A 24,036-nucleotide genomic window follows, 5' to 3' on the forward strand; every position below is an offset into this window, starting at 1 on the left:
AAATCCCATCAAGAAATCTCAAAGAGTTTGTCTAGGTAGGAAGCCTCTAGGTTTATTTAGCTACCACTGAAGTTACATGAGGGTAGAGCCTCCATTTTGGTTCACAGCACTCTAGAGAAAAAAACAACTGCTCTTAATGCAAGGTCATGTAAAAGACAATTTCATTCACAATCATACTTCTACTTTGTTAATTTGTGAATAGTTACCATGATGTTTCACAACTGCAGAATAACAGACAGAAAAACACACCACTTACTATCCAAACAGTTGGGAAAAAACCAAAACAAAGACTACTTTCTGTCTTAACAACTCTGTCATTATTTTGAACTCTGTGAAAGGGAAGTTGAATGGAAAAATCAAGTCTCAGCACCTTGCAATGATTTTCAAAGCTTCAGATGACTGTAAGCAAAACTGCAACATGAGCAATTTAAAAAAACATATCATCAGACCTGTGAAAACATCCAAAAGATCTGGGTTCTCAAAGACACTTCCCTTTCAGCCATCCCACCAAAAGTATCTAGGCCATTACCAAAAACCCTTCCCAGTATTGACTCTTCTCAAACTCAGACTGTTCTTTTTAAAGAATATTGCCTTTTTAAAATATCATTATACTTAGTTCCCTGTATCATTGTCTGGATAGTCAATGTATTATTTCTCTCTATTTTCATATTTCTTCGTGCAAATACTTTTCCAGAATAAGCTAAATGTTATTTTTTGGATACTTATCTTGACCACTAGAGTACTTGCTGGTTAATTTTAAGTATATAAATGAATAATAAAATTACTTCACCAATCATATTTTTACAGGATCATGTTTCGAGTAAGCATACAACAAATTCAACACACATCACATTTTAACCCAGGATCCCAGCCACTAGTCCTCTTCAGGAGTCTGCAACATTGGAAAAAGAGAATTACTCTCAGTACTCATGAATGCCTTTCTGCTAAGTGTCACCCTTTATTTCCCATGAATCTGACAGCTCCCTGCAGTTTGTGCATATTTCCTAAACTGCTTCAGACAATAATCTGCCAATGACTGATGAAAACAGTGAAAACTGGAATAAAAAATTAATAACAAATACCTAAGGGTTGTTCTTTCCCATCAACATGACTTGGATATGACACATCTGTCTACAGTTCCAGAGGAAAGACAGGAATACTGTAAAGAATGTACAAGATTAATAAAGAGTTTTAGTAGCTCAGAAGGTCTTGAGCAGCCTACTGCCAATCAAGACCTTTGCATTCTTCCCTAGCATTACAATTTTAACTTAGCCAAATTGGAAAAAAATACAGCCTGTTTACAACTTATTTAAAATTGCTAAAAGGATTAAAAGGACTGAAACTCTTCTTATTAATAAATATTTACAGTGACCCATAAATATTTTTAGAGATCAGTATTAATCACTATGCAATCAGGACTGCACAGAGAATAGACTAACTAGAAATGGGAGACTTCCAAGACAGTCCCAATTCATTAGTGACAAGCTTAGTGGGGAAATTAATTCCTGTCATTCCCTCCTTCTCCTCCAGCTATGCAAAATTTCCACTTTAGATGTCAAGCAAGAGATAAAAGATAATAAAAATCTAAAAGACAATGTATGCTTTAGGAGTGCACACTGCTTCTTTTTTCCAAATGTCTAGACCAGCCCATGTTTTGGGAACCTTGCCCATAATAAAAGGGGTGATCTGTCTTCATCTTGCAATGACTGGCCAGCCTCATGAGCTTCCTCAAGGAGGACAGGGCATTCCAGTGAGTCAGAGCCTGCTCCCAGCCTCACAGGGATTCCATATAATGCAGTATTTGCAAACAGTTATAATGCTGAGCACTTATACTAAACAAACAATAGGAACTAAAAAAATCCCAAAACAAATTTAAAAACCAGAGACCAAAGACTGAGAAGATGTGCAATTGAAAAGGGAAGCCAGGGAGATGCTTTCATAAAGAACTGTAATCAAAAGGAGCTATTGTAATACAACAAGGCTGCAGCACACAGCTTGTTGGATATTTTAATCTATTATGAAAAGACATTCCCACAAAAGCTCTTTCCTTATCATCAGACCCCTGGTAAGATTCCCAGTCTTACAGAAATGACAGCTGAAACCAGGGATGTTTTAATATTAATTCTTCTAGCGCTGCCATGCCACACTAAAATACAGGGAAAAGAGGAGAAAGGCAGAGGAAGTACACTCAGCACAGTCATCTACCTTGTCTGGCCACTTACCAAAAGATACCAGTGCTCAGCCTACAGAAAATCAGATGGCTGCTTTCAAGGCAGACTCAGGATGATATACCAAACCCACACACATAAATGCACATGTGTGAAACAAAACAAACACCAGCAAATCTGCATTTAAACTTACATAAACAGCAATTTCAGCTTATAAAATATATATACATGAATTATTTCCACCAAGCTCTTCTCAAACAAATTGAGGATATCTGGTTACTAGAAATTCACCAATGGCCTGTTTCTTGAGCTTCTCTTCCTATGTAGCCCATACAGACTTTGTCGCAGGGCTACAGTGGAACAGAACCAGTCACCTGACAGACTGGATATAATTTCACATAATCAAACACAATACAGAGCAATCAAACTTATTAACACAAGTCAACAAAGAGTAACTTTCTCAAATGAGCAACGTATATGCAAGTAACATAACTGACTGGTAAAAATTCAAATTCACACTTCCTTTTGCAATATTAATACTACTACATCTGAGTTCTTTTCCTTAAGGAGTGAGCTCTCTCACATTTATGAAATAGTAGGACACAACTGAAACTCAGAGAGAGCCTCAGAATTCATGGTCAACTGCTCTGCTTGCTAGGAAGCCAAACTAAACCCAGATCAATCTATTTCTAAACTCATAAGTGATAAGAATTTTCTGTCTCCTTCCCTAAACATTCTGTTATGAATGGCTACAGGTTTGTTTTTTTTTAATTAAAAAATGACAATGCTCCATCCCACAGAAACTTTTTCCTCACCACATACAGTTTTATTTCCCTTGCATCTTAGTGTCCATCATTACCTACCAGTCACAGTGATCATCCTTGCACATCAATGACAAGCTCTTAAGCACAAAACCAAAACCCCATCAGTCCAGAGTGGTGGATGGAGAAGGGCAGAAAGGGAAAGAGGACAGCTGTAAAGTGCTTCCCTCTGCCATCCACCCAGGTCTCTGACTGGAAACAGCATCAGGGCACTTGGGAATTTCACTCCTCCATTTTCCATGAAGATGCATTACAGATTACAAAATTCTGCCCATGAAAACGGTGTCTATTTAATAACTGTTAATTTCATGGGAAGATGTTCACATTTCTTGCAACATAACACACCTAGAAGCAGCACTGCTTTGAAATCTATTTGCTGAACTTCTAAAAAGGAAATTTCATGAAGAATTAAGTTTTGTCAAGCAGAAGCCAAGGCACATACATCCAATAAGGTTTTAAAACCTTACACTGTTTTAAGTTTTAAAGGTAATTTTTATAAAACTTTCTAAAAGATTACAAAGTCACTCTCTTAAACAGAAGGTAACTATTCAATTTTTTTCAATTAGTGAAAAAGTATTCAAGTTAATAAAGCAATACCCATTTTACTCCTTCAGAGCATTTGGCCCAGAACATTTCACAATAAACAAACACTGTCAGTGCCATGGTACGAGAGGACATAAGGTAACTCAATTCTAGATCATTCTGAAGAGATTACAGGTCTTTGAAAAAGAGAGAGGGAGGCAAAAGGGAGGTTATGTTTTTGTTTCATACTTAAAACATTACCTCCCGATTACCTCCCTTGTTAATCAAAAACATGCTGTACATTCTTTCATCTTAGAAAGTAACCATTAAAACAGACCTATCTAGCTCTTTAAAAAAAATAAAAAGTGAGGTAATAAGTTGTGAATCAAAGTGTTCCCTTCCAAATAAAACATCTGCAGGGGGAAAAATAGCTTAATAGAACTGCAGATAGGTAATCAAATGCCCTAGTTCAACAGGGAGTAACAACTATGTGCCAGAGACTGAGATTTGTCCTTGCAGCATTTAATCCTGCTCACATTGTGCAATTCATCTCGGCACGGTCAGAGCAACCACAGCTCTACTCCCACCAGATGGAAAATTCCACTCGAGCTTAAGGGAAACTCCTCAAAAGCCCAACTTGAATTCCTTCTGCTCAACCCAGTTTTGTTCATAGAACTGCTTGCCTGCAAGCAATATTCTGTTCATCTTCTCAGTGCAACAAGTGGATGTTGCTTCCCTGCAGGCTCAGCCCTGGAAGGGGTATTAGGACCTCGTATGGGTCACACTCACCTTTCCTGTCTCCTCACCACATGGCTGCATCCCTCCCTGACACTGGTACACCATCCTCAACAAAAATCTCATGGTGAGGCACGGTATGGCATGGCAATCACGTGTTATCATTGCATTGGACTACCATGTAGTTATATGTGTATGCAGACGCTATAGAACACAACATTGCACTGAGAAATACAAAGAGACAGTTTATATACCCAATTTAATGAATTGGTACACAGGGCCCTTGGCACCAGACCTTCTCTTTGATCCTCTCTAATAGGCTACTTCATTACCACCTTCTGAAGAACAACCAAATGAATAAGAAACAATTTTATTTTTGTTCATCTGCTACAACATAATGAAAAATAGAAAGGGAAATAGAAGGGAAAATAGCAACTTATTTGTTTTACCAAGATACATCAAATGCAGTCAAAATGAACTGAAAACACTTACAACATCCAAAGAACAAGGGTGTAAAAATTGCAGACAGAAATATAGACAGTAACAACACACTGAGCTGTATCATAAATACATTCACCTCTGCAGAATCCTTGGTATTGTCCCTGGGCAACCATAAAAATTTCAACACTTATGCTAAGTAACAAGACAGAAAATGTACATCTGTACACCCATCTACAACTTTTTGTCACAAATACGTAGTAATTTTATGCTGGTTTTACACCTGCATCCCCAGCATTTACTACCAAAATCAATGGAAAGGAAATGCAGAATACAGCATCTTTACCTGCCACATAATTCCTCTTTAGGAACACATTTAAAGGAAAGTAGGTCCCACAGTACAGGTCTCTTAAATATTCCAGGTTCTTAGCTTAAAGATTTTATTGGGATTCTCCCCCTACATCTTCTGAATGAATGTAAATAACCTCAAAACAATAAGCTAGGTAACTGTGAAAAGTTATTTGGCTGGTGTATGTACCTTGCAAAAAGTAGTGGTCATAACAGAAACAAAGACAAAACTAAAAAGTTGCAACCAAAAGCTTATCAAAAGGTAATCTATTAGCAATAACCAAAATTATGCTGAAAGATTGCATTAAAAAAAAACCACAAACAAGCATTCTTCATTGCATTAATAAAGGCATCAAAACAGAGCCAATTACTGATGTAACAAATAATTTTAAATTATTAAAATTAATAATTTTAATAATTTAATTAATAATTTTTCCTGAAAGAGCATTTCGGATTCAGATACAGCAGAAAGCCAAACACATTTTATTGTTAAATACAGTGTGTTTAAAAACTGCTACTGCAGATTTTCTCCTTTCAGAAAAAATGGTTATTAGCATTTATTCTTGAAAATTCATGACAAATTATAAAAGGCAACAGATACATCACCTCTGATGTGAAAAAGAAGCAGACAGAGATGCTATTTTCTGTCCAAAAGTAGTTAAAAAATTGAAATATCTTATGATAACAACCTTGTCTTGTTTCACTACTAGATGAGCAAGATTAAGCATGTAAGTTTCCCACCCTACTGCACTGAAGCTTTCACACAGTTAGCAGGACTTGCTCTCAAATAGTGGTGATGCTCATTTCCTCCTACCCACCACAGCTCTGACTTAGGAGGCTCCTAATCCCAAACAGGAGTCATACAGAGTAGCAAAATATCTGCTGAATATCTTCTTGTAACCACCATATAAATGAAAGTTACACTGTATTAATATTTGAAAAGTCATCTTAGAAACACATTAGATAAAGGAGATAAAGATCCCTATCTTTATCTATCTAAGTATATTCATGGGTGGATATGGAAAGAGATACATACACACATCTACAAACCTACATATTAGACATTACATTTATGTGTTACAATCAATCATTCTGCAGGACTGAAAAAAAACATCAGAAGCTTGTATAGCAAATCCTGCACTGCTAAAATCTGTCAAACTCACCAGTTTTAATCTACCCTCTCAGGGGCAGCAGTGAGGCCATACAGCATTTGCAGATGAAGACTTTCAAACAAATCATACAATGACTTACGTAAGTTAATATTCTTTCTAATTCTCCAAAACAATAAGAATACAGGAAAGTACAACCAATGAATACCAATTTTTCATTTAAGGACTAAAACTGAAGAGAAACTTTAAAAAGGCATTTTATTAAAAAAAATCTGAAGATTGAAGAAACAACTCCCATCACATAAGAAAGCACTACAAAATCACCTTACCTTATAATAAAGGGGACAAAAGGTGCTATGCTGAGAGCTGATTGAGAGCCATCCATTGGAGATGGATACAGTCTTCCCAGGATTAAGAGCAAAAGAAACAGGCTTGGATGGATTTTCAACTCTTCAGTTTCACTAAATGAAAAGGTGTAAGAAGCATTTGGTGAAAAAAAAGCATCCTCCTTCACACTAGACTTGAGCCTCTTTCCCACAAAAGAGGCTTCTGCATCTCTAGTTCAAGGAGTTATCCTAGGCTGATCATTGCATGGGAGTGCAAACCCTGCTGGGATCAAATATGGCATCCAGTTCTTCTGCAGAGCACCCCTCTAATGAAGACACTCATGGCTGTACTGCCTTCACTTTCCCACATTATTCCAAGCCTCCTTTATTCCCAAATGTGGTGAGCTGCCTTCATTTCTAAAGAATATTAAAAACCTGCAGATAAGGTTTTCCTATGAACCAGGAAACAAAGATCTGAGTTACAAAAAGGTGGTTTAAAAAAGTACTTTTATCAGTTTGAAAGGAAATGTGTGTTTAGTAAATAACATGTTTGACTGAAGAATAGCTCTTGTCATTGACACCAAAGGTCTACTATTCATATAGTATAAACAATCAGAAAACCAAGTTAAAATCAATACTTTTTGATTTATTTAACAACTAATAATAAGATACAAGTCTTAATCCACGTTGAAAAAGCATTCATGACCAACACTTCAGACAGCAGTTTTCAATCTTTTTCAACTGAAAAACTTCCCAAAATTTGCAGTGATGACACTGTCACCTTTTGTAAAGTCAGGTAGAGTGGAAAATACACAAGCAGAAAATACACAAGCTCTTTTCCTAGAGCAGAGACTGCAAAACATGGAATGACTGGCAAAACTTCTGCTTCCTAGGCCCATTAAACAGTCAGCTGAACCTCACCCATAAATCAGCTGCTCAATTTCCACAGTTTATATCATAGCATTTCAAGAAAAAACAAAGCCAGCACTGGTTTACTTTAGAAGTTCGTGAACCTGGAGGTAACAGCGTCATCCCAAATGGTATCATCTGCATTGATCAAATTGTAGCTCTCAGCCACCATTTGTGGAGTCTTAAGATCAAGGACCTTCCCCAGAGTCAGTGTGCCACAGGCTGGAAAGTGTTCATGTGGTGTTACTTGAGGCCTATGACCCCATATCACTTAAACATGCTGGGAAGCATCATTGTTAAATGTGAGACACTCAAATACCCGGGCTCTGTTTCCCTGAAAAACAGAAGTTCCTTAACATCTGATCCTAAGAACACAGAAACTCTTAATTAGCCAACAGTAGTTCAATCTTCAGAGACTTCATGCAATGTGCCAAAGTTAAAAGAAAAAAGCCTTAGCAAAAACATTAGAACTGTATCATTTCAAGAAGTACTGATGCATACAACGGCACTAGGGTGTGTGTGTGTGACACAAATCAATTTAACCTTTTCACTTCACTTTGTATCTCAAAGTTTTCTCAGACATCATCTTACCTGTTCAAAGTGCTGGTTACAACCTCTAACTGCTTGAGAAAGAAAGCATAAAGGCTTGGAAACCGAGAGAAAAACTCCCTTCCCGTCATTCTGCAGAAACGAATGAAGAAGAGTCATAATTAACATTCCACAGTAATTAATTCCACTCAAAATATCAGCTTATTTGTTGTATTTCTGATGCTACAGTGAAGCTGGAGAGGCAGAAGAACCACGCACACACAAAGAAATCACAAAAAAGGCATAATGTTTTCATGAAAAATAGTGATAAGAGTGCAGTTTACACAAGTTAAGTGACTGTCTCTATATGTGCTCACTGACGCTTTGTCAGCTAAATTGGGAAAAAGGGATCTTAGTCCCTTGACCACACCAAAAAGAAAAAGATACAACAGTTTAAATTCTGACAGTATTTTAACAATATTCTGGTTGAACAAGAGAAGATGACACTTGCTTCAGCATGGCTCATGTCCTAAATAGCTAACAGAATACACTTAGTAGACATGTACTAACAGATAACTCGATGATACTAAAAAGCACCTCATAGAAGTAATTCATGGAAGATTTGTCAAATGCAGTGTCAGAAGAGTCTGAGCTTCCATTAGCCCTCTTTCCACACTGCTGCTTCCAGCACATGGCATTAGTGACACTGCAGGCCACTTCTGCTTCCTTAGATGGAGCAAGCATGTTCAAAACAGAGCAACGTACAAACACCTCAGGAACTCATCCCTAGCCAGAACCACTAAGGTGGCACAGTAAAGCTGCAACAACAGCAAACCAATCCAAGCTAAAAAGATGTAAGTAAAAATCTTCTGTATTTGTTTTACAATCTTTTCATCAGATGGCTTCATGGTTTATATGAAACCACTCAGCATCATCCAAGCAAGAACCACTTGAATGTTACTGTGGGGGAAGCTCTAATTAGACATAGATGGTATGCAGATTAAAAAGACTTCCTTTAAAAATAAATAAATGAAAGGCCATCATTTAGAAAAACAAAGCCAACTGCAGAGTTTGCTTGCCACAAGATCAACCAAGATAAATGTTCCATGTTAGCATGACTCCAATGCAAAGCTTCCAATAAGCAGACAGATCCAGGTTTGGAAAAATTACACAATGAGATGGCAAGACTGAATGTGCATAAAAATAAGCAGACAAAAAAAAAATCATGCACAAGTAAATGAGCACATGGCAAACATCAGCACAGCTCCTTCCAGCACTCAGCTAACATAACATGCCTTAGCCACAGGCCACAGAATAAACACAGCAAAACCAGACTGTTAGGTGGAAACAAATGTTCAAAGAGGGACAGGAAACTTTCCCAAGGCACTTAAGAAAAATTCTGTGAATATATATATACAATATAGTGAATTGCTAGAACTAAAAGGAAGGAATCTGCAGTAGCTGTCATAGCTACAAAGATTTCAGCTTATATTAATTCAGTTTTAATGTTTCCATGTATTTTATTTAATTGAAGGCTAATGAGAACAGTTTAAAGACATCAATATTGATAATAACTGGTTATTTAAGCAGAAGACACCCATGCAATTTTTTTCTAACAGTGTCCTCAAAACTACTTCAATTTCTTTGCACATAAAGTAAGTAGCAAACTGAAGATGCAAAGCCAGAGACAGCATAAAACCTAAGATCTATCAGGTCAAACAGCCCATCCTACTGAATTTCCCTATGCAAAACATTAAGAACTCAGTATTTAAAAAGAAAAGGTCCTACCCAAAAATGCTGTGACCTCTTCATCTCTTGTGCTACAGAGTGCAAAAAGCAAAAGCAGAATTTGGGTCAAGTTTCCTATGGAATGGATGGCCACTGCTGAAATATTTAAGAGAAGACTACATCCAAGTAGCACCTCACAAGTACTTTTAACCAGGTTCATTTTTAACATATTAAAAATTCAGCAGCCACATTTGAATCAATATTAAATAATGGAACTGAATATCTTGACAAAGCCTCAAAATTCTATGCAATTAGCATGGTTTCATAAATCTTTTTGACAGGAAAAGAAAATTGTAACTACTGAAGTGGGTAACTTACATAACCTACATAACCTCCTACTTGCTTTACTGCTCCAGAGTTTATTGATAGAAGGCAGCCTAATCAAAACCACTGACAGGCAGTATCTGCAGAGAAGATGTCCACAAGCATTTTCAGAAAAAAGGAGACACAACTGTCTGAGCAGACTGTAAAAGGGCCTCCAGTTCAGAGGGGAAACAAGAAACACTACACTTTATCAGAAGTGCTGCAAAATTAAAAAGTGTGCTCAAAATACAAGGCATTAATTTAAGTGTGAATCCACTGCTTGGGGATGTCAAGGCAAGGAGATGCACAACTGGGAATAAGCAGGAAGCAAAACAGCTAGACAGTATGGAACACAGGAATTCAGTTGTTTCACTTTTTAATGCTGACCATGCTTTTTGCTCCTGGAAACATGTACACACAACTATTTGTGTAGCGTAATTGAGACTGGAACAACAAAAAGTATAATGGTTGTGCTCTTCAAAACTGCTCATGACACTAAGCCACATATTTTATATTAATTTCAACAAAAAACATACTCCTTTAAAAAACAAAAACATGAGATATGTCCCATGAATCTATCACTTGCATGCATGCATGTACATATGCACACAATGTGAGTTAGGGATAGCTTATTCCCTGTGAACCTATCTTTAAAAGAAGACAAATCCCTGACATAGCTATAAAAGAACATATCAAGTAAACGTGGACTAAAACAACCCAAAAGCCACTGCCAACAGTCTTCATGAAACAAACTTGTTCTTCCTACTCTATGACAGATCTGACAGGGAACACTAAGTTCAAATTAAAAATACAGATAACTACCTTCCCATTAGTCACTGCCATAGTTCAAACACAGATTTTTGGCAAAAGAGCTACCATAATTAAAATCCTAAACCAAACATTGTGCAGATCACAAGATTTTACATCTACTCCCCCTAAAATGTGTTTATAAGAGAAGTAACTGAGAAGAGCCTTAAGATACTACTATTTTACCCCATGTCCAGCTGGAACTATTTTTATATTGCTTCAGAGATCATCTTCAACAGTACGTTCAACCACAGACTCGATAATAGTATTTTCTTTTTTCCTTTTAGTAACTCTAAGAAGCATAATTTCACAATCCAGAATTTCAAACAGGATTGCTGAGACTCAGTATTTACCTCTCACAGAGTTTCCAGTTTAACAATATAATGTTTTTTTCATGCAAGCAATTCTGCACAAAAGCCAGATGACAGAGTACAACCCATTCACAAAAGATTTCCTTTTGATGGCTAGACACAGCAGTCATGGTTTAACACTCAGAAGACTGACTGAAAAAATAATGTTTATTTAGAGAGACATACAATAGTTTCTTTGCCATTTTCATTCAGTTCTCCCTACCTGAAAAGATGTTCCATTAACAAGAAACAGTTATACAGAAGTTTCTTCTGTACCATGTAATACAGAATCAGGCTACACCCACCACTCCTAACACTTGTCTGTGTACCCTTGAGTCAAACTCTTCCTCCTAAACAGATTCTGCAGCAGGCAAAACTGGGGGGAAGAAAAATCTTTCACCAAATATAGATGTCCCATCAACTGGCAAGAAGTTACTTTGAAGGCATATGATGATAGGAAGGACAGAATTTAACAGCTAGCAATAAACACTTGGAAAACAACTGAATCACAGCTAAGTTACAGAAAACCAACTAGTGCTAGAGGTAAAAATTAAAAAAAAAAAAACACTCAAAGCAGACTGTAAGTCTGTAAGACTTCAGGGAAGGTTTGGATTAAGCATGATACACAGTTTAGAGTGTTGATAACGGTTCTTCAGAAAAGAGGCAAAAACTGGTTCTACTTCCGCTGAAATAACCCAACTCAGAAGCCCTTATTATACTCTTGAGTGTCAGCAGTTCTTCCATTCATTTAGCACCAGTTCTTTGGCTTTATCATTTTTCAGAACTGAACCTGGAGTGGCTTAAATTAAGCCAAAATCACGAGTTTTCAAGTTTTCATGTGATGTGCTCGTGGAGATGTCAATAACATCTAACTTCTAGAACCAATTCATAAATGCTTCTAAAAACTGACATCTCCAGAGATTAAACATTGTGTTTGTTTCAGTAGCAACTTGATGCTACACAATTCCAGCATCTATGTTTATTCAATTAATGTCTTTCTAACAAAATATTCCACCTTTATACATAACAAGTGGGTGGACTGTTTAAAAATACATTTAAGAATAAAACTATGGATGTTGCAGTGTTCTTTTTAAAACTGTGCTGTACACTTAAGAGAACACTCCAGGAGATTAAAATTCTGCTGTGACACTGGGGCATACATATCATTTTACTGTGACGTGTCAGAGATTAGCTGCTTCTGTTCTTTCATTTATTTTTCAGAAGAATGAAGCTTTCTAACCTTGTGGGCTGTTTTTAGTAACTGACACGTAAAAGAACATCAGCAAACATGTTCATATTTGAGTATAGCACAGGTGAGATTTAGAGACAATCTTCTGAGGGCAGCAAAGGTTTCTGGTGTTCTTTTTGAAACACAAATATTGCTAACATCTCATGTCAGCTGACAAATACATGGTCATATTTTACAGGGGAAAAAATACTACATTTAAAAATAAAAAATACAACTGGAATGTGAACAAAATATAGACAAGTCACACTTGGATCAGGACCAAGAATATAGCTTTGATGAAATTACAGAAATACTTTTAGTTGTCTCCTGTAAAACCTACTTGTGTAGTAACAATCCTTACACTGGAATCATTAACCCCATGTCAGATGATCCTTTATGTTAAAGAGCAGTAGTGCAGAAACAGAACCCAACATACTCCTGGCACTGCAAGAACAACTGCTGCTGAAAGAACTTGAAAACCAGGACACACTTTGGCAAACTGTCATTCAAAATGACAGATTTATGTAAACAATATACTTCTACACATTTGCTACTTCTGACATTGCTGAATTATGAAAAAATCCCACAATGCAACTTAACTAGGCTAACCTGACTAGACTAGGTTTTAGTTGCCCATTTTAACATTTGTGTTCTTTCCCTGACCTTTATCACTTATTAAACAGCTGGATGCTGTCTCAAAATATAGAAACCTATTTCCCTACTAACAAAGATAGATTTCAGAAACATAAACTCAAAATAAATGGGAAACCTTTTCTTTTATAACTACATAGAAAACACCAAGAAAAAAATGTATGGCAGATTGATTTATGCTGAGGTTATGGTAAAGACCAAAGCTAATTTCCGATATGCTTTAAGAATTACATTAATTTTTTGCTCCTTTAATAGGACTAAATTATATGACAATCATCTGCATGCCATGACAGGACAAGTAACAGCAATAAAGGTACAGAAAACAAAAAGGTTTTAACTACAGGGGAAGCAAAACTCAAGAGAATTTACTATATTTGACACCAAGGGTAATGCTATCTTTTATTTTAGAACACAGCAAAACAGCATAATATTATATAACTACAAAGGCAAACATGTAACACTTGAAATTATTCAAAAGTGGTAGTAAGGAGAACAATTCACAAAACGACACACTTTGCATCTGGGATGAATAATCCTGAGCATCAGCACAGGGTGAAAAATGGATCAGAAACCAACAGCCCCAAGAGAAAAAATATATGGGTTAGAGTGGATGCCAAGGGCACATCCTCACTGCTCACAGGGCAAACCACACATGGGAATGTGTTCATTAGAACAAAAGCAGGAGCAGATCAGTGAGGCTGCACATGGAATCCCCATCACATTCTGGTTGCCAAGTCCAGAAGAGATCAGAACACACAAGAGAGGGTCCAGCAAAGAGCTGCCCAGATGGACATGGCCTACAGAACATGCCCAGTAAGAAGCTGAAGGAGCCAGGTTTGCTCTGTTGAACAAAGAGGAGGTCCAGGGTAGTTGTAACAGCAGCCTACTACCACTTGAAGGAATCAAAGAGTAGAGAGCTAATAATCTTCTTGCAGTAGCTGCAGAGACTACAGAAAGGACCAATGGTCACAAATCACAGCCTGGAAGTTTTAAATTGTGCAGGGGAATGAAGCACTCTTACTCAGAATAGTTATGAAATGTTTTTGAAACTCCAGAGGTTTTAACTCATCCAAAGACACCGCTGACCTGATGTAGTGTTGCTAGCAGTCACACTCTCAATGGGAATCCAGGACACAGGACAAAGAGATCCCTTTACAGTTTGTATGGTTCCACTTAGCCACTTCCCACTCTGCCACCGTGGTTTTAAAACTGCCTTCTTAAAAGATCAATGTTTTTCTTGTCTTCCTGCATTTGCTGGTCATCACAAGCCACTGCAAGTGCAGTAAAGAATAGATCCTGCTCAGAACAAAATTCTCGTTTTTTATTAAGTCTTCAAGACTAAGTTAGTAACTTGGCTTTAATTCAGCACAAACTATTATTTTTGCCACATTGTACAATAAGAGAAACATAGGAATAAAAATAATCACTTAAAATTTTATTTCAGAAGTAGTACATATTTATGAAATATCTTGATTAACAGTCCCTCTGGATGACCACTAGAGAACCATCACTATTTTTACTCAGACAGACAATAGGAGCAGGCAAGTTCCTTTAGAAATAGAGATTATACACAAATTTTAATTTGCCTCAGATAATTTTGTTTAAAGAATATACCTCAGAATTAAATTCCTGAAATCACATACTGTTTCAGGACTCATGACAAACTGCTTTCAATAAAACATTTCACACGCAAAAGAGAATTTTAGGGCTGCCTCAGAAGGCAAAATGGCCATGTAATTTTGTGGGAGGCCACAATGAAGCCTGGAAAAAACAACTTTAAAAAAAAAACAAAAAAACTGGTGTAATGCATTGGCTAATAAGCCCAAGAGGAGCAAGGATACAGAAGATTATTGCATACTTGTTTTTCTAGACCTAGCATGACACAGGACACCTCTTCTGTGACAAAAAGGCACAACTTTTGTGTAACCTCATCAAATCAGTTAGAAAAAAGAATTCAGATTTCATTTCTACCCCCATGAAATGGAAAACACTATGAAGGGGAAAGAAGCATCATCATAAACATGTGGGGACCTTTAATAAAGATGTGGTGACTCTGTACCTTCAATAAATCTAACATTTGCTTTGTTAGTAAGTAGAAAACACTTAATCCCAGAACAGTAAGCAAAATAGTTTAAGTTCACTGACTTGAAAAAACATTCTTTTATGCTACAGAGACCTAAAATAAATACTTAAAAGGAACTAAGAATATGCCACTATATCTTGGTTTTCATTTTCCTTCAGATAGAAGTGCTAGAATAAACATTTGTACTAGTTTACACTGCTCTGTTTTTATGAGGTTAATAACTGAACTGCCAATCAAAACCTGTATAAATACAGCAGGTAAATACCTTCTGCTTTAGAGGCACTTTTATTTACAAGGGACCTAGCCAAGATTTCTAAAGGACTGCATGGTCTGGTTTGCTTTGATCTCTTAAGCACAAGTTTCTTTATACCTCTTGTTTTGCTATTTATTACACTCTTTGTGTTATCAGGTATGGAAAGAGCACCTGCATAGAACAAAAAAAAAAAAAAAATTCAGGAAAAGTGTGACTTAAGAGGAATAATTATGCAACACACAGTTCAATAAAGTAACTTGTGAAGAGCACTTTGACAAGAGCACTTTTGCTGTGATGCTAGATAAAGAAGTATGCATACAATGGGCTCAGAATAAAAACAGGGGACCAGCACTTCAACCCAACATCACAGATACGACCTGGTACCTACAGCAACACATTAATCACCACTCAACTTTGATACACATAGACAAAAGTATCTTCATATATATATATATATGCATGTATATAAAACTGTATCTAAAACTGAGGTGAATTATTTTACATATAATTACTTCTAACAAACTTTTTTTAGGACATTGAACTGTGCATGTATGTCCATGAAAATGAATGTACACAAAAAGATGCAACTAAAATTAAGAGATATGCATATATGCATCTAGAAAGTTTCCAAGAATTCTGTTCAACCACTATCTCTAACACTGTTATCTTTAATCTCTTACCACAAATTTAGCATTGTAAATTTCAGCTCCAATAATCCACACTTTCTCTCTCTGGCAGTATTTTGTGAGGAGTAGCTGCTTTTTACTTAGCATAGTTAATGAATAAGGGATATATATAATATGCACAGATCAAAATAGAATAATTACCACCATTCACACTAATTAAAACTTTTATCACTACAGGAGAAATGAAATTACGTACTCATGTGGCTAGTTTACACTAATTTTTGTTTTATGGAATGAATTTCATTCACTTGTTAGAAACAAATATTAACATTATGCCCCTAGTTTATTTAAAACAAATGAATGAACTGGAGTTACCTTGGGCCAGCATATATAGTTTAAGGATGTTTCACTTTGGGTAAACTCATTCAGCTAATTTTACCACATTCATCTTTCTATTTTCTGGGGCTGACTTAAGACAGGATATTATGAAGATACTCCCAGAGATACATGTTTGCACTGAATTAAAGCAATGATTTAACTGTGTTTTAGGCCCCAGAAATGTGACTGGGATTTATGGAGGTTATTGCTTTTCTGACTCTGTATAGACAAGGTAAGATCTTGAACTAAAAATGGCTCTGTAGATTTTAGGTACTTTATCAAAAAGAGAAAGACACACACTGTGTTCCTAAAACCAGCAGAAATCATACAGACAAGAGTTTCTTCAGCCTTGAGAAGAAAAATCCCTATTTTCTGCTACAGAGGATTTTAGGGTTTTAGTTTAGCCCTGCAAAACAAACAGAGTAATTAAGCAAATAACACAGAGGGAAACAGATTTGTTTAGGAGCTTGTTTTCAGTTTGTTTCTGTTTCTGCACAAAACTTTCATAAATTTTACCTTCAACTTACAAGTTAATAGTACCTTATCATCATTATTCTTGCTATAAAGGCACTTAGGGAGCCTGCTCAAAATAAAGTTTAAACAAGCATATTGTTATTGAACTATTAATCAGCAAAAGCCGTAACGGTTATCTGAGTCAGCCTGAACTTTTGCATGTTTTCTTGAGACAGTTCTAAGATTAAGTCTTCTAAATCTGTCAAAGTCAATAAAAAAGGAGAGATGGAGTATTAAAAACAAAAAGTTGAACAAAATAAATGTGGTCTACTTTTGGCACACAGAAAGGCAAGGGGGTTTTTCCCCTTAACAAAAACAACCCCCTCACAAGGCAATGTACTGCAACAAATCCTTAATAACTACTTTGAAAGCATTCACCAGAACAACTGAGGTGCCACGGAAGGAACAAGCAGCAAAAAGTGAAACAGAAGGAGCCAGGAGAAAAGCACCAGAGGCACTGAAATGGCTCAGTCACCTCACAAAACCTCACTGTCAGTGACACAGTATTTCAACTGGAGAGCTGCAACAGGCCAAGGCTGCCAGAGAAAATCCACTAGGGAATCACTAATGGGATCCAAGTTCAGCAATCCCAAGCCCTGCTCAGCACACAGGCCAGAGCTCAGTGAGGCCAGTCCTGTGAATGGAGTTCATCCCTGCTGGAGCCAGCACAAGAGGCTCAGCCTTCCTGGAGCCACAGCCCTGGTCACCATCCCTCACATGGAGCTGGACCTCAGCTGGCACATGGGAATTCTGCCACTGGTGTGTCTCCAAGTTGGCACCAAGCGTTTAAGGGCTGGAGTCACTGTGAGCATCCCCTCAGGGCACCCACCTAAGAGCTATCCCCTTTTACCACTCTGATGTGCCACTACAGCCTGACCACGTTAGTAGCACCCATGTTTCTTTTGGCTTATCCCAAAACAGGACTGGCCACTCCTCTGTGAGCAACACTGACCCATCCCAGAAGTCGTGCAGAGCTTAGCACAATCTACTGAAAATGTCTAACAAGTTTGCTGTTAAGGCTGACAAAACATCCTTGATTTAGACAGACTTTTCAGGTGCTATGTTAGAAATACTGGAAGTGTTAGCCTGCCAGGAGTGGGATCTGTAACAGGAATCATGTACATATGATGTAGCCTATGTTTTTGAAGCTACAACTCAAAAGAAGCTTAGAGAAAAGGAAGCTAATACCAGAATCATTTAATTTAGGGATAATGTTATGAAAAGAGAGGTTTGCATAAGAACATTCACTTTTTAGTGTTTTCCTCTAACTTTTCACAGCATTAAATGTGATTCTTTATGGTCTTAAGTCTTAACATTAAAGAAAGAACAAAAAATAGACCAATTTAAATGGTTTTAGAAGTTAATTTGATTTCACTCTGTGCCCTTCAAGTGTGCGAGCAACCACTTACTGAGCAACCACCGCTGAACACTCAACTTGCAATAAAAACAAGGAAAGCAGAGGGCAGTCATGCAGGGCATCTTCATAACCTGTTAACATCCACATAGTTTTCCTCTTATTGTAATTAAAAAGGTAAGTTTTCCCCTTCCAGAGTTTGAAGTCATTGACATCTATTGACAAGCTATAAATTAAAATAAAGGCAATGTAGATGGCAAAAAAAGTTTTCTTTCTTTACAAACAGATCTAAACCAACACAGCAGCAAACATGGCAGCATTCATTCTCAAATTCCAGGCAGCATGAGTATTAACTACACAGAAAATCTGCGCTGACAATAAAATATTTTCCAGCATATGCATTATCCCTTCACTACACTATAAATACACAGGAGCTTCCCTCCTCCCAAAATGCAAAAATATATACATATACACACACCAGTTTTGAAATGGAAAAATCATCAGGTTGCACAGTACCGTCTCAGCCTTGCTTAGAACTCTGGCTTTTACTTAAACAGTTGAAGCTTTTCCTTCTTGAAACCTCCTCCACCAAAGGTGAGAAGCAGAAGGAATTCTCCCATTCCACACTCTTTCTTTTAATCCCAGCCCATACCTGAGGCCACTGGCCACTCTTCCTAAGGACTCTGCAATATTTGTATCCCACATCAAAAAAATTCATTTTCAGATAAACTAGGATGATCCTTTTTTATTACCATCAAGACTGAAACTTGTTCTAAGTCAAATGACAAAGGCCTCAAAGGCAATTCCTGATCATGCTTATCCTTTGGGATGGGGGGAGGAGGAAATTTAAAAAAAAAAAAGTCTGAAATACCAAGGATTTGATAAGAAGAGTCTCATCAAATATCTGATGACAAGTGTCTTGTTCACTAACAAGCAGTAAATTGGCATTGTACTACAGACCAAAAAGATATTTGACATATACATATATAAATACATATACATATATGTGAAAGTACCATTATTATTACTGGAACTCCTTTGGACAGAAAATAATTCCTCTACGATGAGAAATTTCATTTCAAAATTAATTTCAGTTAACTGCACATGTAAGTTATTTTCATTTTCAGGTCTGCATTAACTATCATAATACACATGTATCTTCAAATCAAGACATCCTAATTTTTTATGTGACACTGGAAACTACAATCACCTACAACAAAAATCTACTTTAGATTATTTGCAATCTGTAGCAAAACTAAGATAAAAAAGAAATGACCATGAAAGAAACAGAACTATGAAGCACACACTATACTCCAGCTTCTTCAAAAGTGCATGGAATAAGCAAATCTACATTGCAAATTGACTGCACAAGAAAAAAAGAAGTGGTTATTTAATCAAAAAAATCATTAGCCTACAGAACTCCTTGCTGTCCTAAGTACCATTCAATCAATTCACATTAAACCAAGCACAGTACTCAGATCTTCAATGGACCCCTCAGAGCAGTGTCTCCAAGAGAGCTGCCGAGGAACTTTTTGTAAGGGTGTGTAGGGATAGGACAAGAGAGAATGGCTTTACACTGACAGAGGACAGGATTAGATCAGGTATTAGAGATAAATTCTTCACTGTGAAGCACTGGAACAGGTGGCCCAGAGAATTTATGGATGTCCTGTCCCTCAAAGTGTTCAAGGCCAGGTTGGATAGGGCTTGGAGCAATCTGGTCTAGTGGAAGGTGTCCCTTTCCATGGCAGGGGCACTGGAACAAGCTGTTCTTTCAGCTCTCTTGCAATCGATGTCAGTCTGTGACACCAGAGCAGGCAGAGGGAGGATGTGCCTGGAAGCTGGGACCCCCCTCCTGAGTCACTGCCTGGGTGGAGGGCAGATCCCAGGGCACAGCCCAAGTGCTGAACACCAGTGGGGCTGGGGGACAGCTCACAGCTGGCCCCACCTTAGCCAGGCAAGCCAGGATGCAGGAGGCACAGCAATGTGTCTGAGGGCACCAACAAACACCTGTGCTGTGAAGGGCTCAGAAAAGGGGGGTATTTTCTCTAAAGCGCACCATGATGTGTCTGTGCAGAACACACTTCCTGTAACCAAATATCAACAGGCACAACACAAAGATTTCTATCCAATCTTCCTCAGTTCTTTGAATTTATATGGCTAGAATTTCACTCCAAGTCTTGTAGACTTTAAATTATCATAGCATTTAAGAAAGTTGTATTGACAAATCAAGTATATGAAATCTAAACTAAACCCTCTGTAAGAAAGTGCTAACTGGGCCATTTTACAAATGTAAATTCTCTTAAATTCAGAACATCATTTAGCCAAATACACACCCATACACCATCACACACACTTGCAGCAGCATTAGAAGTTTTGATACAGTCTTTCTCAGAAAGAGAAAAGCCAGAGAAGAGTTCTAACTTTATTTTCCCTAGAAGAAAATGCTCAACATGGATAGTTACACGGACCACTGTAAAGAGCCTTCACATAACTCCTCTCTCTTCTACTTGCAAGACTGCACACAGCTGTTATTTTTTCACATATTAATTTTCCAACTCATCATCCTTTTCATCTATGCTAAAATTTAAAAGATGCATCAATACTTCATGTTCCAGCAAAGCTTCTTTCTGAAAGTCTACAAAAACCACCCCAATTCTATCACTATTATAGGAACTCTTTTTGAGAAATCAGTCAGAAAGGTTATTACTGGGGATCTTTATAGAAGAGAATTGACTAACTCCCTGCTGACACAAAAATGACAGATTTAACCTCTTAATCTGAAGCCTAGATTAGGAAACCTAGGCAGGGTGCTAATGGGAGAGTTGGTCTTTGGACAGACTGTCCCTTAATGTAAACAGAACATCCTCAAGGCAACAGAACAAGCAGTCTAAAGCCAGGTAACTTTCACAAAAGCTCCTATAGATTGAAATTGCTAAAATGCCAGTGCTTTGGAAGTGGGGAAAAATTACTTGGTTTTAACAGATTAATTTTGTCTGAGCAAAACACTCCTTGAGTTTAAAGCTCCAGAAGAGAAGCACCCAAGCACAGCTGCACCCAGGGATGAGGCTGCAAGGAGCTGCGCAGTAATGGTGACACCTCGTGGTGCCAAACCACAGAAACACAGACCTCTCTCTTCCCAAACACAGCCCACCTCATACCCACCTGTGGGGCTCTCCTGCAGGGACAGGAACTACAAATCAAATCTCTGCCTGTTTTCATAACTCCTCTATCTCAGAGACCTGCCTTAAATGTGTCTTCCTAATCCCTGTGTCACAGTTCTGACAAGCACACATGGAAAACAGCACAAGTGATTTCATGCAATGTTTAATGCACAACCATTAATCAAATGATGAAGAAAATAAAGTCGGCCCAGTTTTAACATTTTTTGGTTAAAATTAATACAGAGAAATTACTGTAAACAAAAGTTTCAGAGAAGCAAGTCAACAGGGCCAGTTACATAAAAATTAACATTGTCATTAAAAATTTTAATTTAGCTACATAAAAGATCCTTTGTTCTGGTATCTCCCATATCCAACAGAAGCTCAAATGCATTATTTTCTGCAGCTTCACAAACAGAAATCTCAGATTCCACAGATCATCACACTGCATACATTTGAGAAGTCACTTTGCCTCCCCACTGCAGAAGTTAGTGCCAAGTTTTTTCCCAAAGATACAAGTTTTAAAAAGCAGGGTGTCTATCTCTTTCAGTAAGTGCTCAATATAAAAATTAAAGGAAAAAAGCAACTATAAATGCTGTTATATAACAAAAGTAGGAAGGCAAGAAGTGAAAAACACTTTTTACTGCTCTGCTTGAGCTACAAGAGGGTTACAGGACTGAATTTAGAAATTATTTGGATATGTGACAAAACAAGAATAATTTCATGCAGTAGAGCAGTTAACATCTCAAATTGTTTTGGGAAAGAGTTATTTTCTTAGGCAAATCTCCCTTCAGTTTCCCACCTGTATTTCTTCCTCATGTTCATACATGCAAAGTAACAAAGTTTTTCAAGTGACACCTGAAATCAACTATTTCATTCAGCTAAAATGGGATCTATGTAGCATTTAAAAGATGGCAGACCAGTATCATCCCAAGACATCTAGTTTTTCAAAATATGCATGAAAAATTTATTAGTTACACAGATCAACAGTAAGGAACCACCATAAAAGGGGTGGAATTTCTGAAGGTAAATTGTAACAACTGCCTTCTTTCAGAAACTGCATGCCTTGCCTGTGATGTGAAAATCCATTAGGAATTTCTGAAATGGTTACCATAATATCCATACCATGACCACTCTATGGCCCCACAGGCTTACCCAGGAATACTTTTTAATGAGTTTATTCTACATCCAGGGTTATTTTCACATCCCTCCTAGAGCAGAAACCTCAGTTACAGAGAGCAGGGCATGGATATGCTTCGTTTGCTGAAAAAGCTCAAGGAAGAGGCCAAAGAAAACAGAGGGGTCCTTGTGCAGTAACTGGAGGGTGCAAAGAAATTGGAATGATCAGGACTAGGGAGTTTTAAGAGTTAGAGGAGAACTGTTTTTACATAAAGTGAAATAGTAAGGGATTTGAAGCAGGACTACAGAATCCAAGGCAGTGTCCCTTGGAAGAGAAATGGCTCTGCAAGCTGCAATTTTTAGAGTTCGGAGGAAAGAGATGACAGTGTTCTAGAGTAGGAAGACTAAAGAGGAAAATCAAATAAGTAGGGGCGAAATTAACTCCAGGCCTGCCCTAGAAGGAAGTGAACACGTGTAACCACTGTACCTCTCCTCTTTTACCCCCTTTCTCTTTGCTCTTAAGAGCAAGAGGTCTGTTTTGTGACCATGAGAGCCCCTGGCTTTGGGAAGAGCCACTGGCAGCAAAACCTCCCAGCAACGTTCCACTCCTGACAAATTGCACCTGAGTACAAATTAACTCTCTGTTTAACAACAGACATTTTTGGCCCTACCACTTACCTCTTGACAGCATGATATAAGCACAGCTAGACGTTCCTCTAACATCCTGATTCAAATATATCCATAAAGCAAGCAACATTTTCAAATTGCTGTTGGCTAAGGTCATGTTTTGCAAATTTGTATCTGATACAAAGTGAAACTTACCTATTTTTTTTGGAATTTTCATCTTTCTCTCTTTTAACTCCAAAAATTCTTGTAATCAGGGCACTAAAAAGAAGTGTAGATGAATTTCGTACCTAGAGGAAAAAGTAAGAACTATGTTTGAAAAATCCCTTTGAAATGTATGATTTTTTTTTTTAAATACAGCCATTAATGTACAGTAAAAAAAAAAAAAAATAACAGCTGAGTGAAAAGCAAGCTACAGGGGTCAGCACATGGAAACTATTAATTCAGAGCATCCTTCCAAGGAAGATGATTCTACTGGAAAGGTCAGGTTCTTTGGAGATGCCTATCTGTATTACAGGGAATGTATCCAGATTTTTAGTGGTTCAAAGCATTCACCCTTATGCAGAGAAGATCATGAAGTGTTCTACCTGAACATGCCATATGGGATCTTTAATTCAAGAGCAAAGTAACAGTGAGAATGAATGCAAATGCACTTCTTACTAGCTAAGTGCACTGACTCAAAATTTAACAGCCAGAGAGACTTTAACCTATAAGGTAATCTTTGTCCCTATTTTTTGTGGATATCAGCACTTCACATTAAGAAAAATTAAACAAAACCAAAAAAACAAGACCAAAATTATGACTTAATTTTGCAGGTCTACAATATTTTTTACTGTACCTTAACATATTACATTTCAGAAATTATGGTACTGCCATTTATAAATATGACCAAAGCTT

General features: G+C 37.3%; 1 protein-coding gene across 1 annotated transcript in view; it reads right to left on the reverse strand.

The window, feature by feature from the left end:
- Positions 1 to 24,036, reverse strand: part of THADA (THADA armadillo repeat containing) — a 151,720-nt gene that overhangs the window by 93,146 nt on the left and 34,538 nt on the right. Inside the window, exons 26-28 of the mRNA XM_059469077.1 lie at positions 23,338 to 23,429; positions 7,968 to 8,057; positions 6,471 to 6,602 (exon numbers count right to left, since the gene is read on the reverse strand). Coding sequence (XP_059325060.1) covers positions 6,471 to 6,602; positions 7,968 to 8,057; positions 23,338 to 23,429 — 314 coding nt within the window. The remainder of the gene's footprint in view (positions 1 to 6,470; positions 6,603 to 7,967; positions 8,058 to 23,337; positions 23,430 to 24,036) is intronic.

The sequence above is a fragment of the Ammospiza nelsoni genome, chromosome 3 (assembly GCF_027579445.1).
Source record: "Ammospiza nelsoni isolate bAmmNel1 chromosome 3, bAmmNel1.pri, whole genome shotgun sequence".
NCBI lineage: Eukaryota > Metazoa > Chordata > Aves > Passeriformes > Passerellidae > Ammospiza > Ammospiza nelsoni.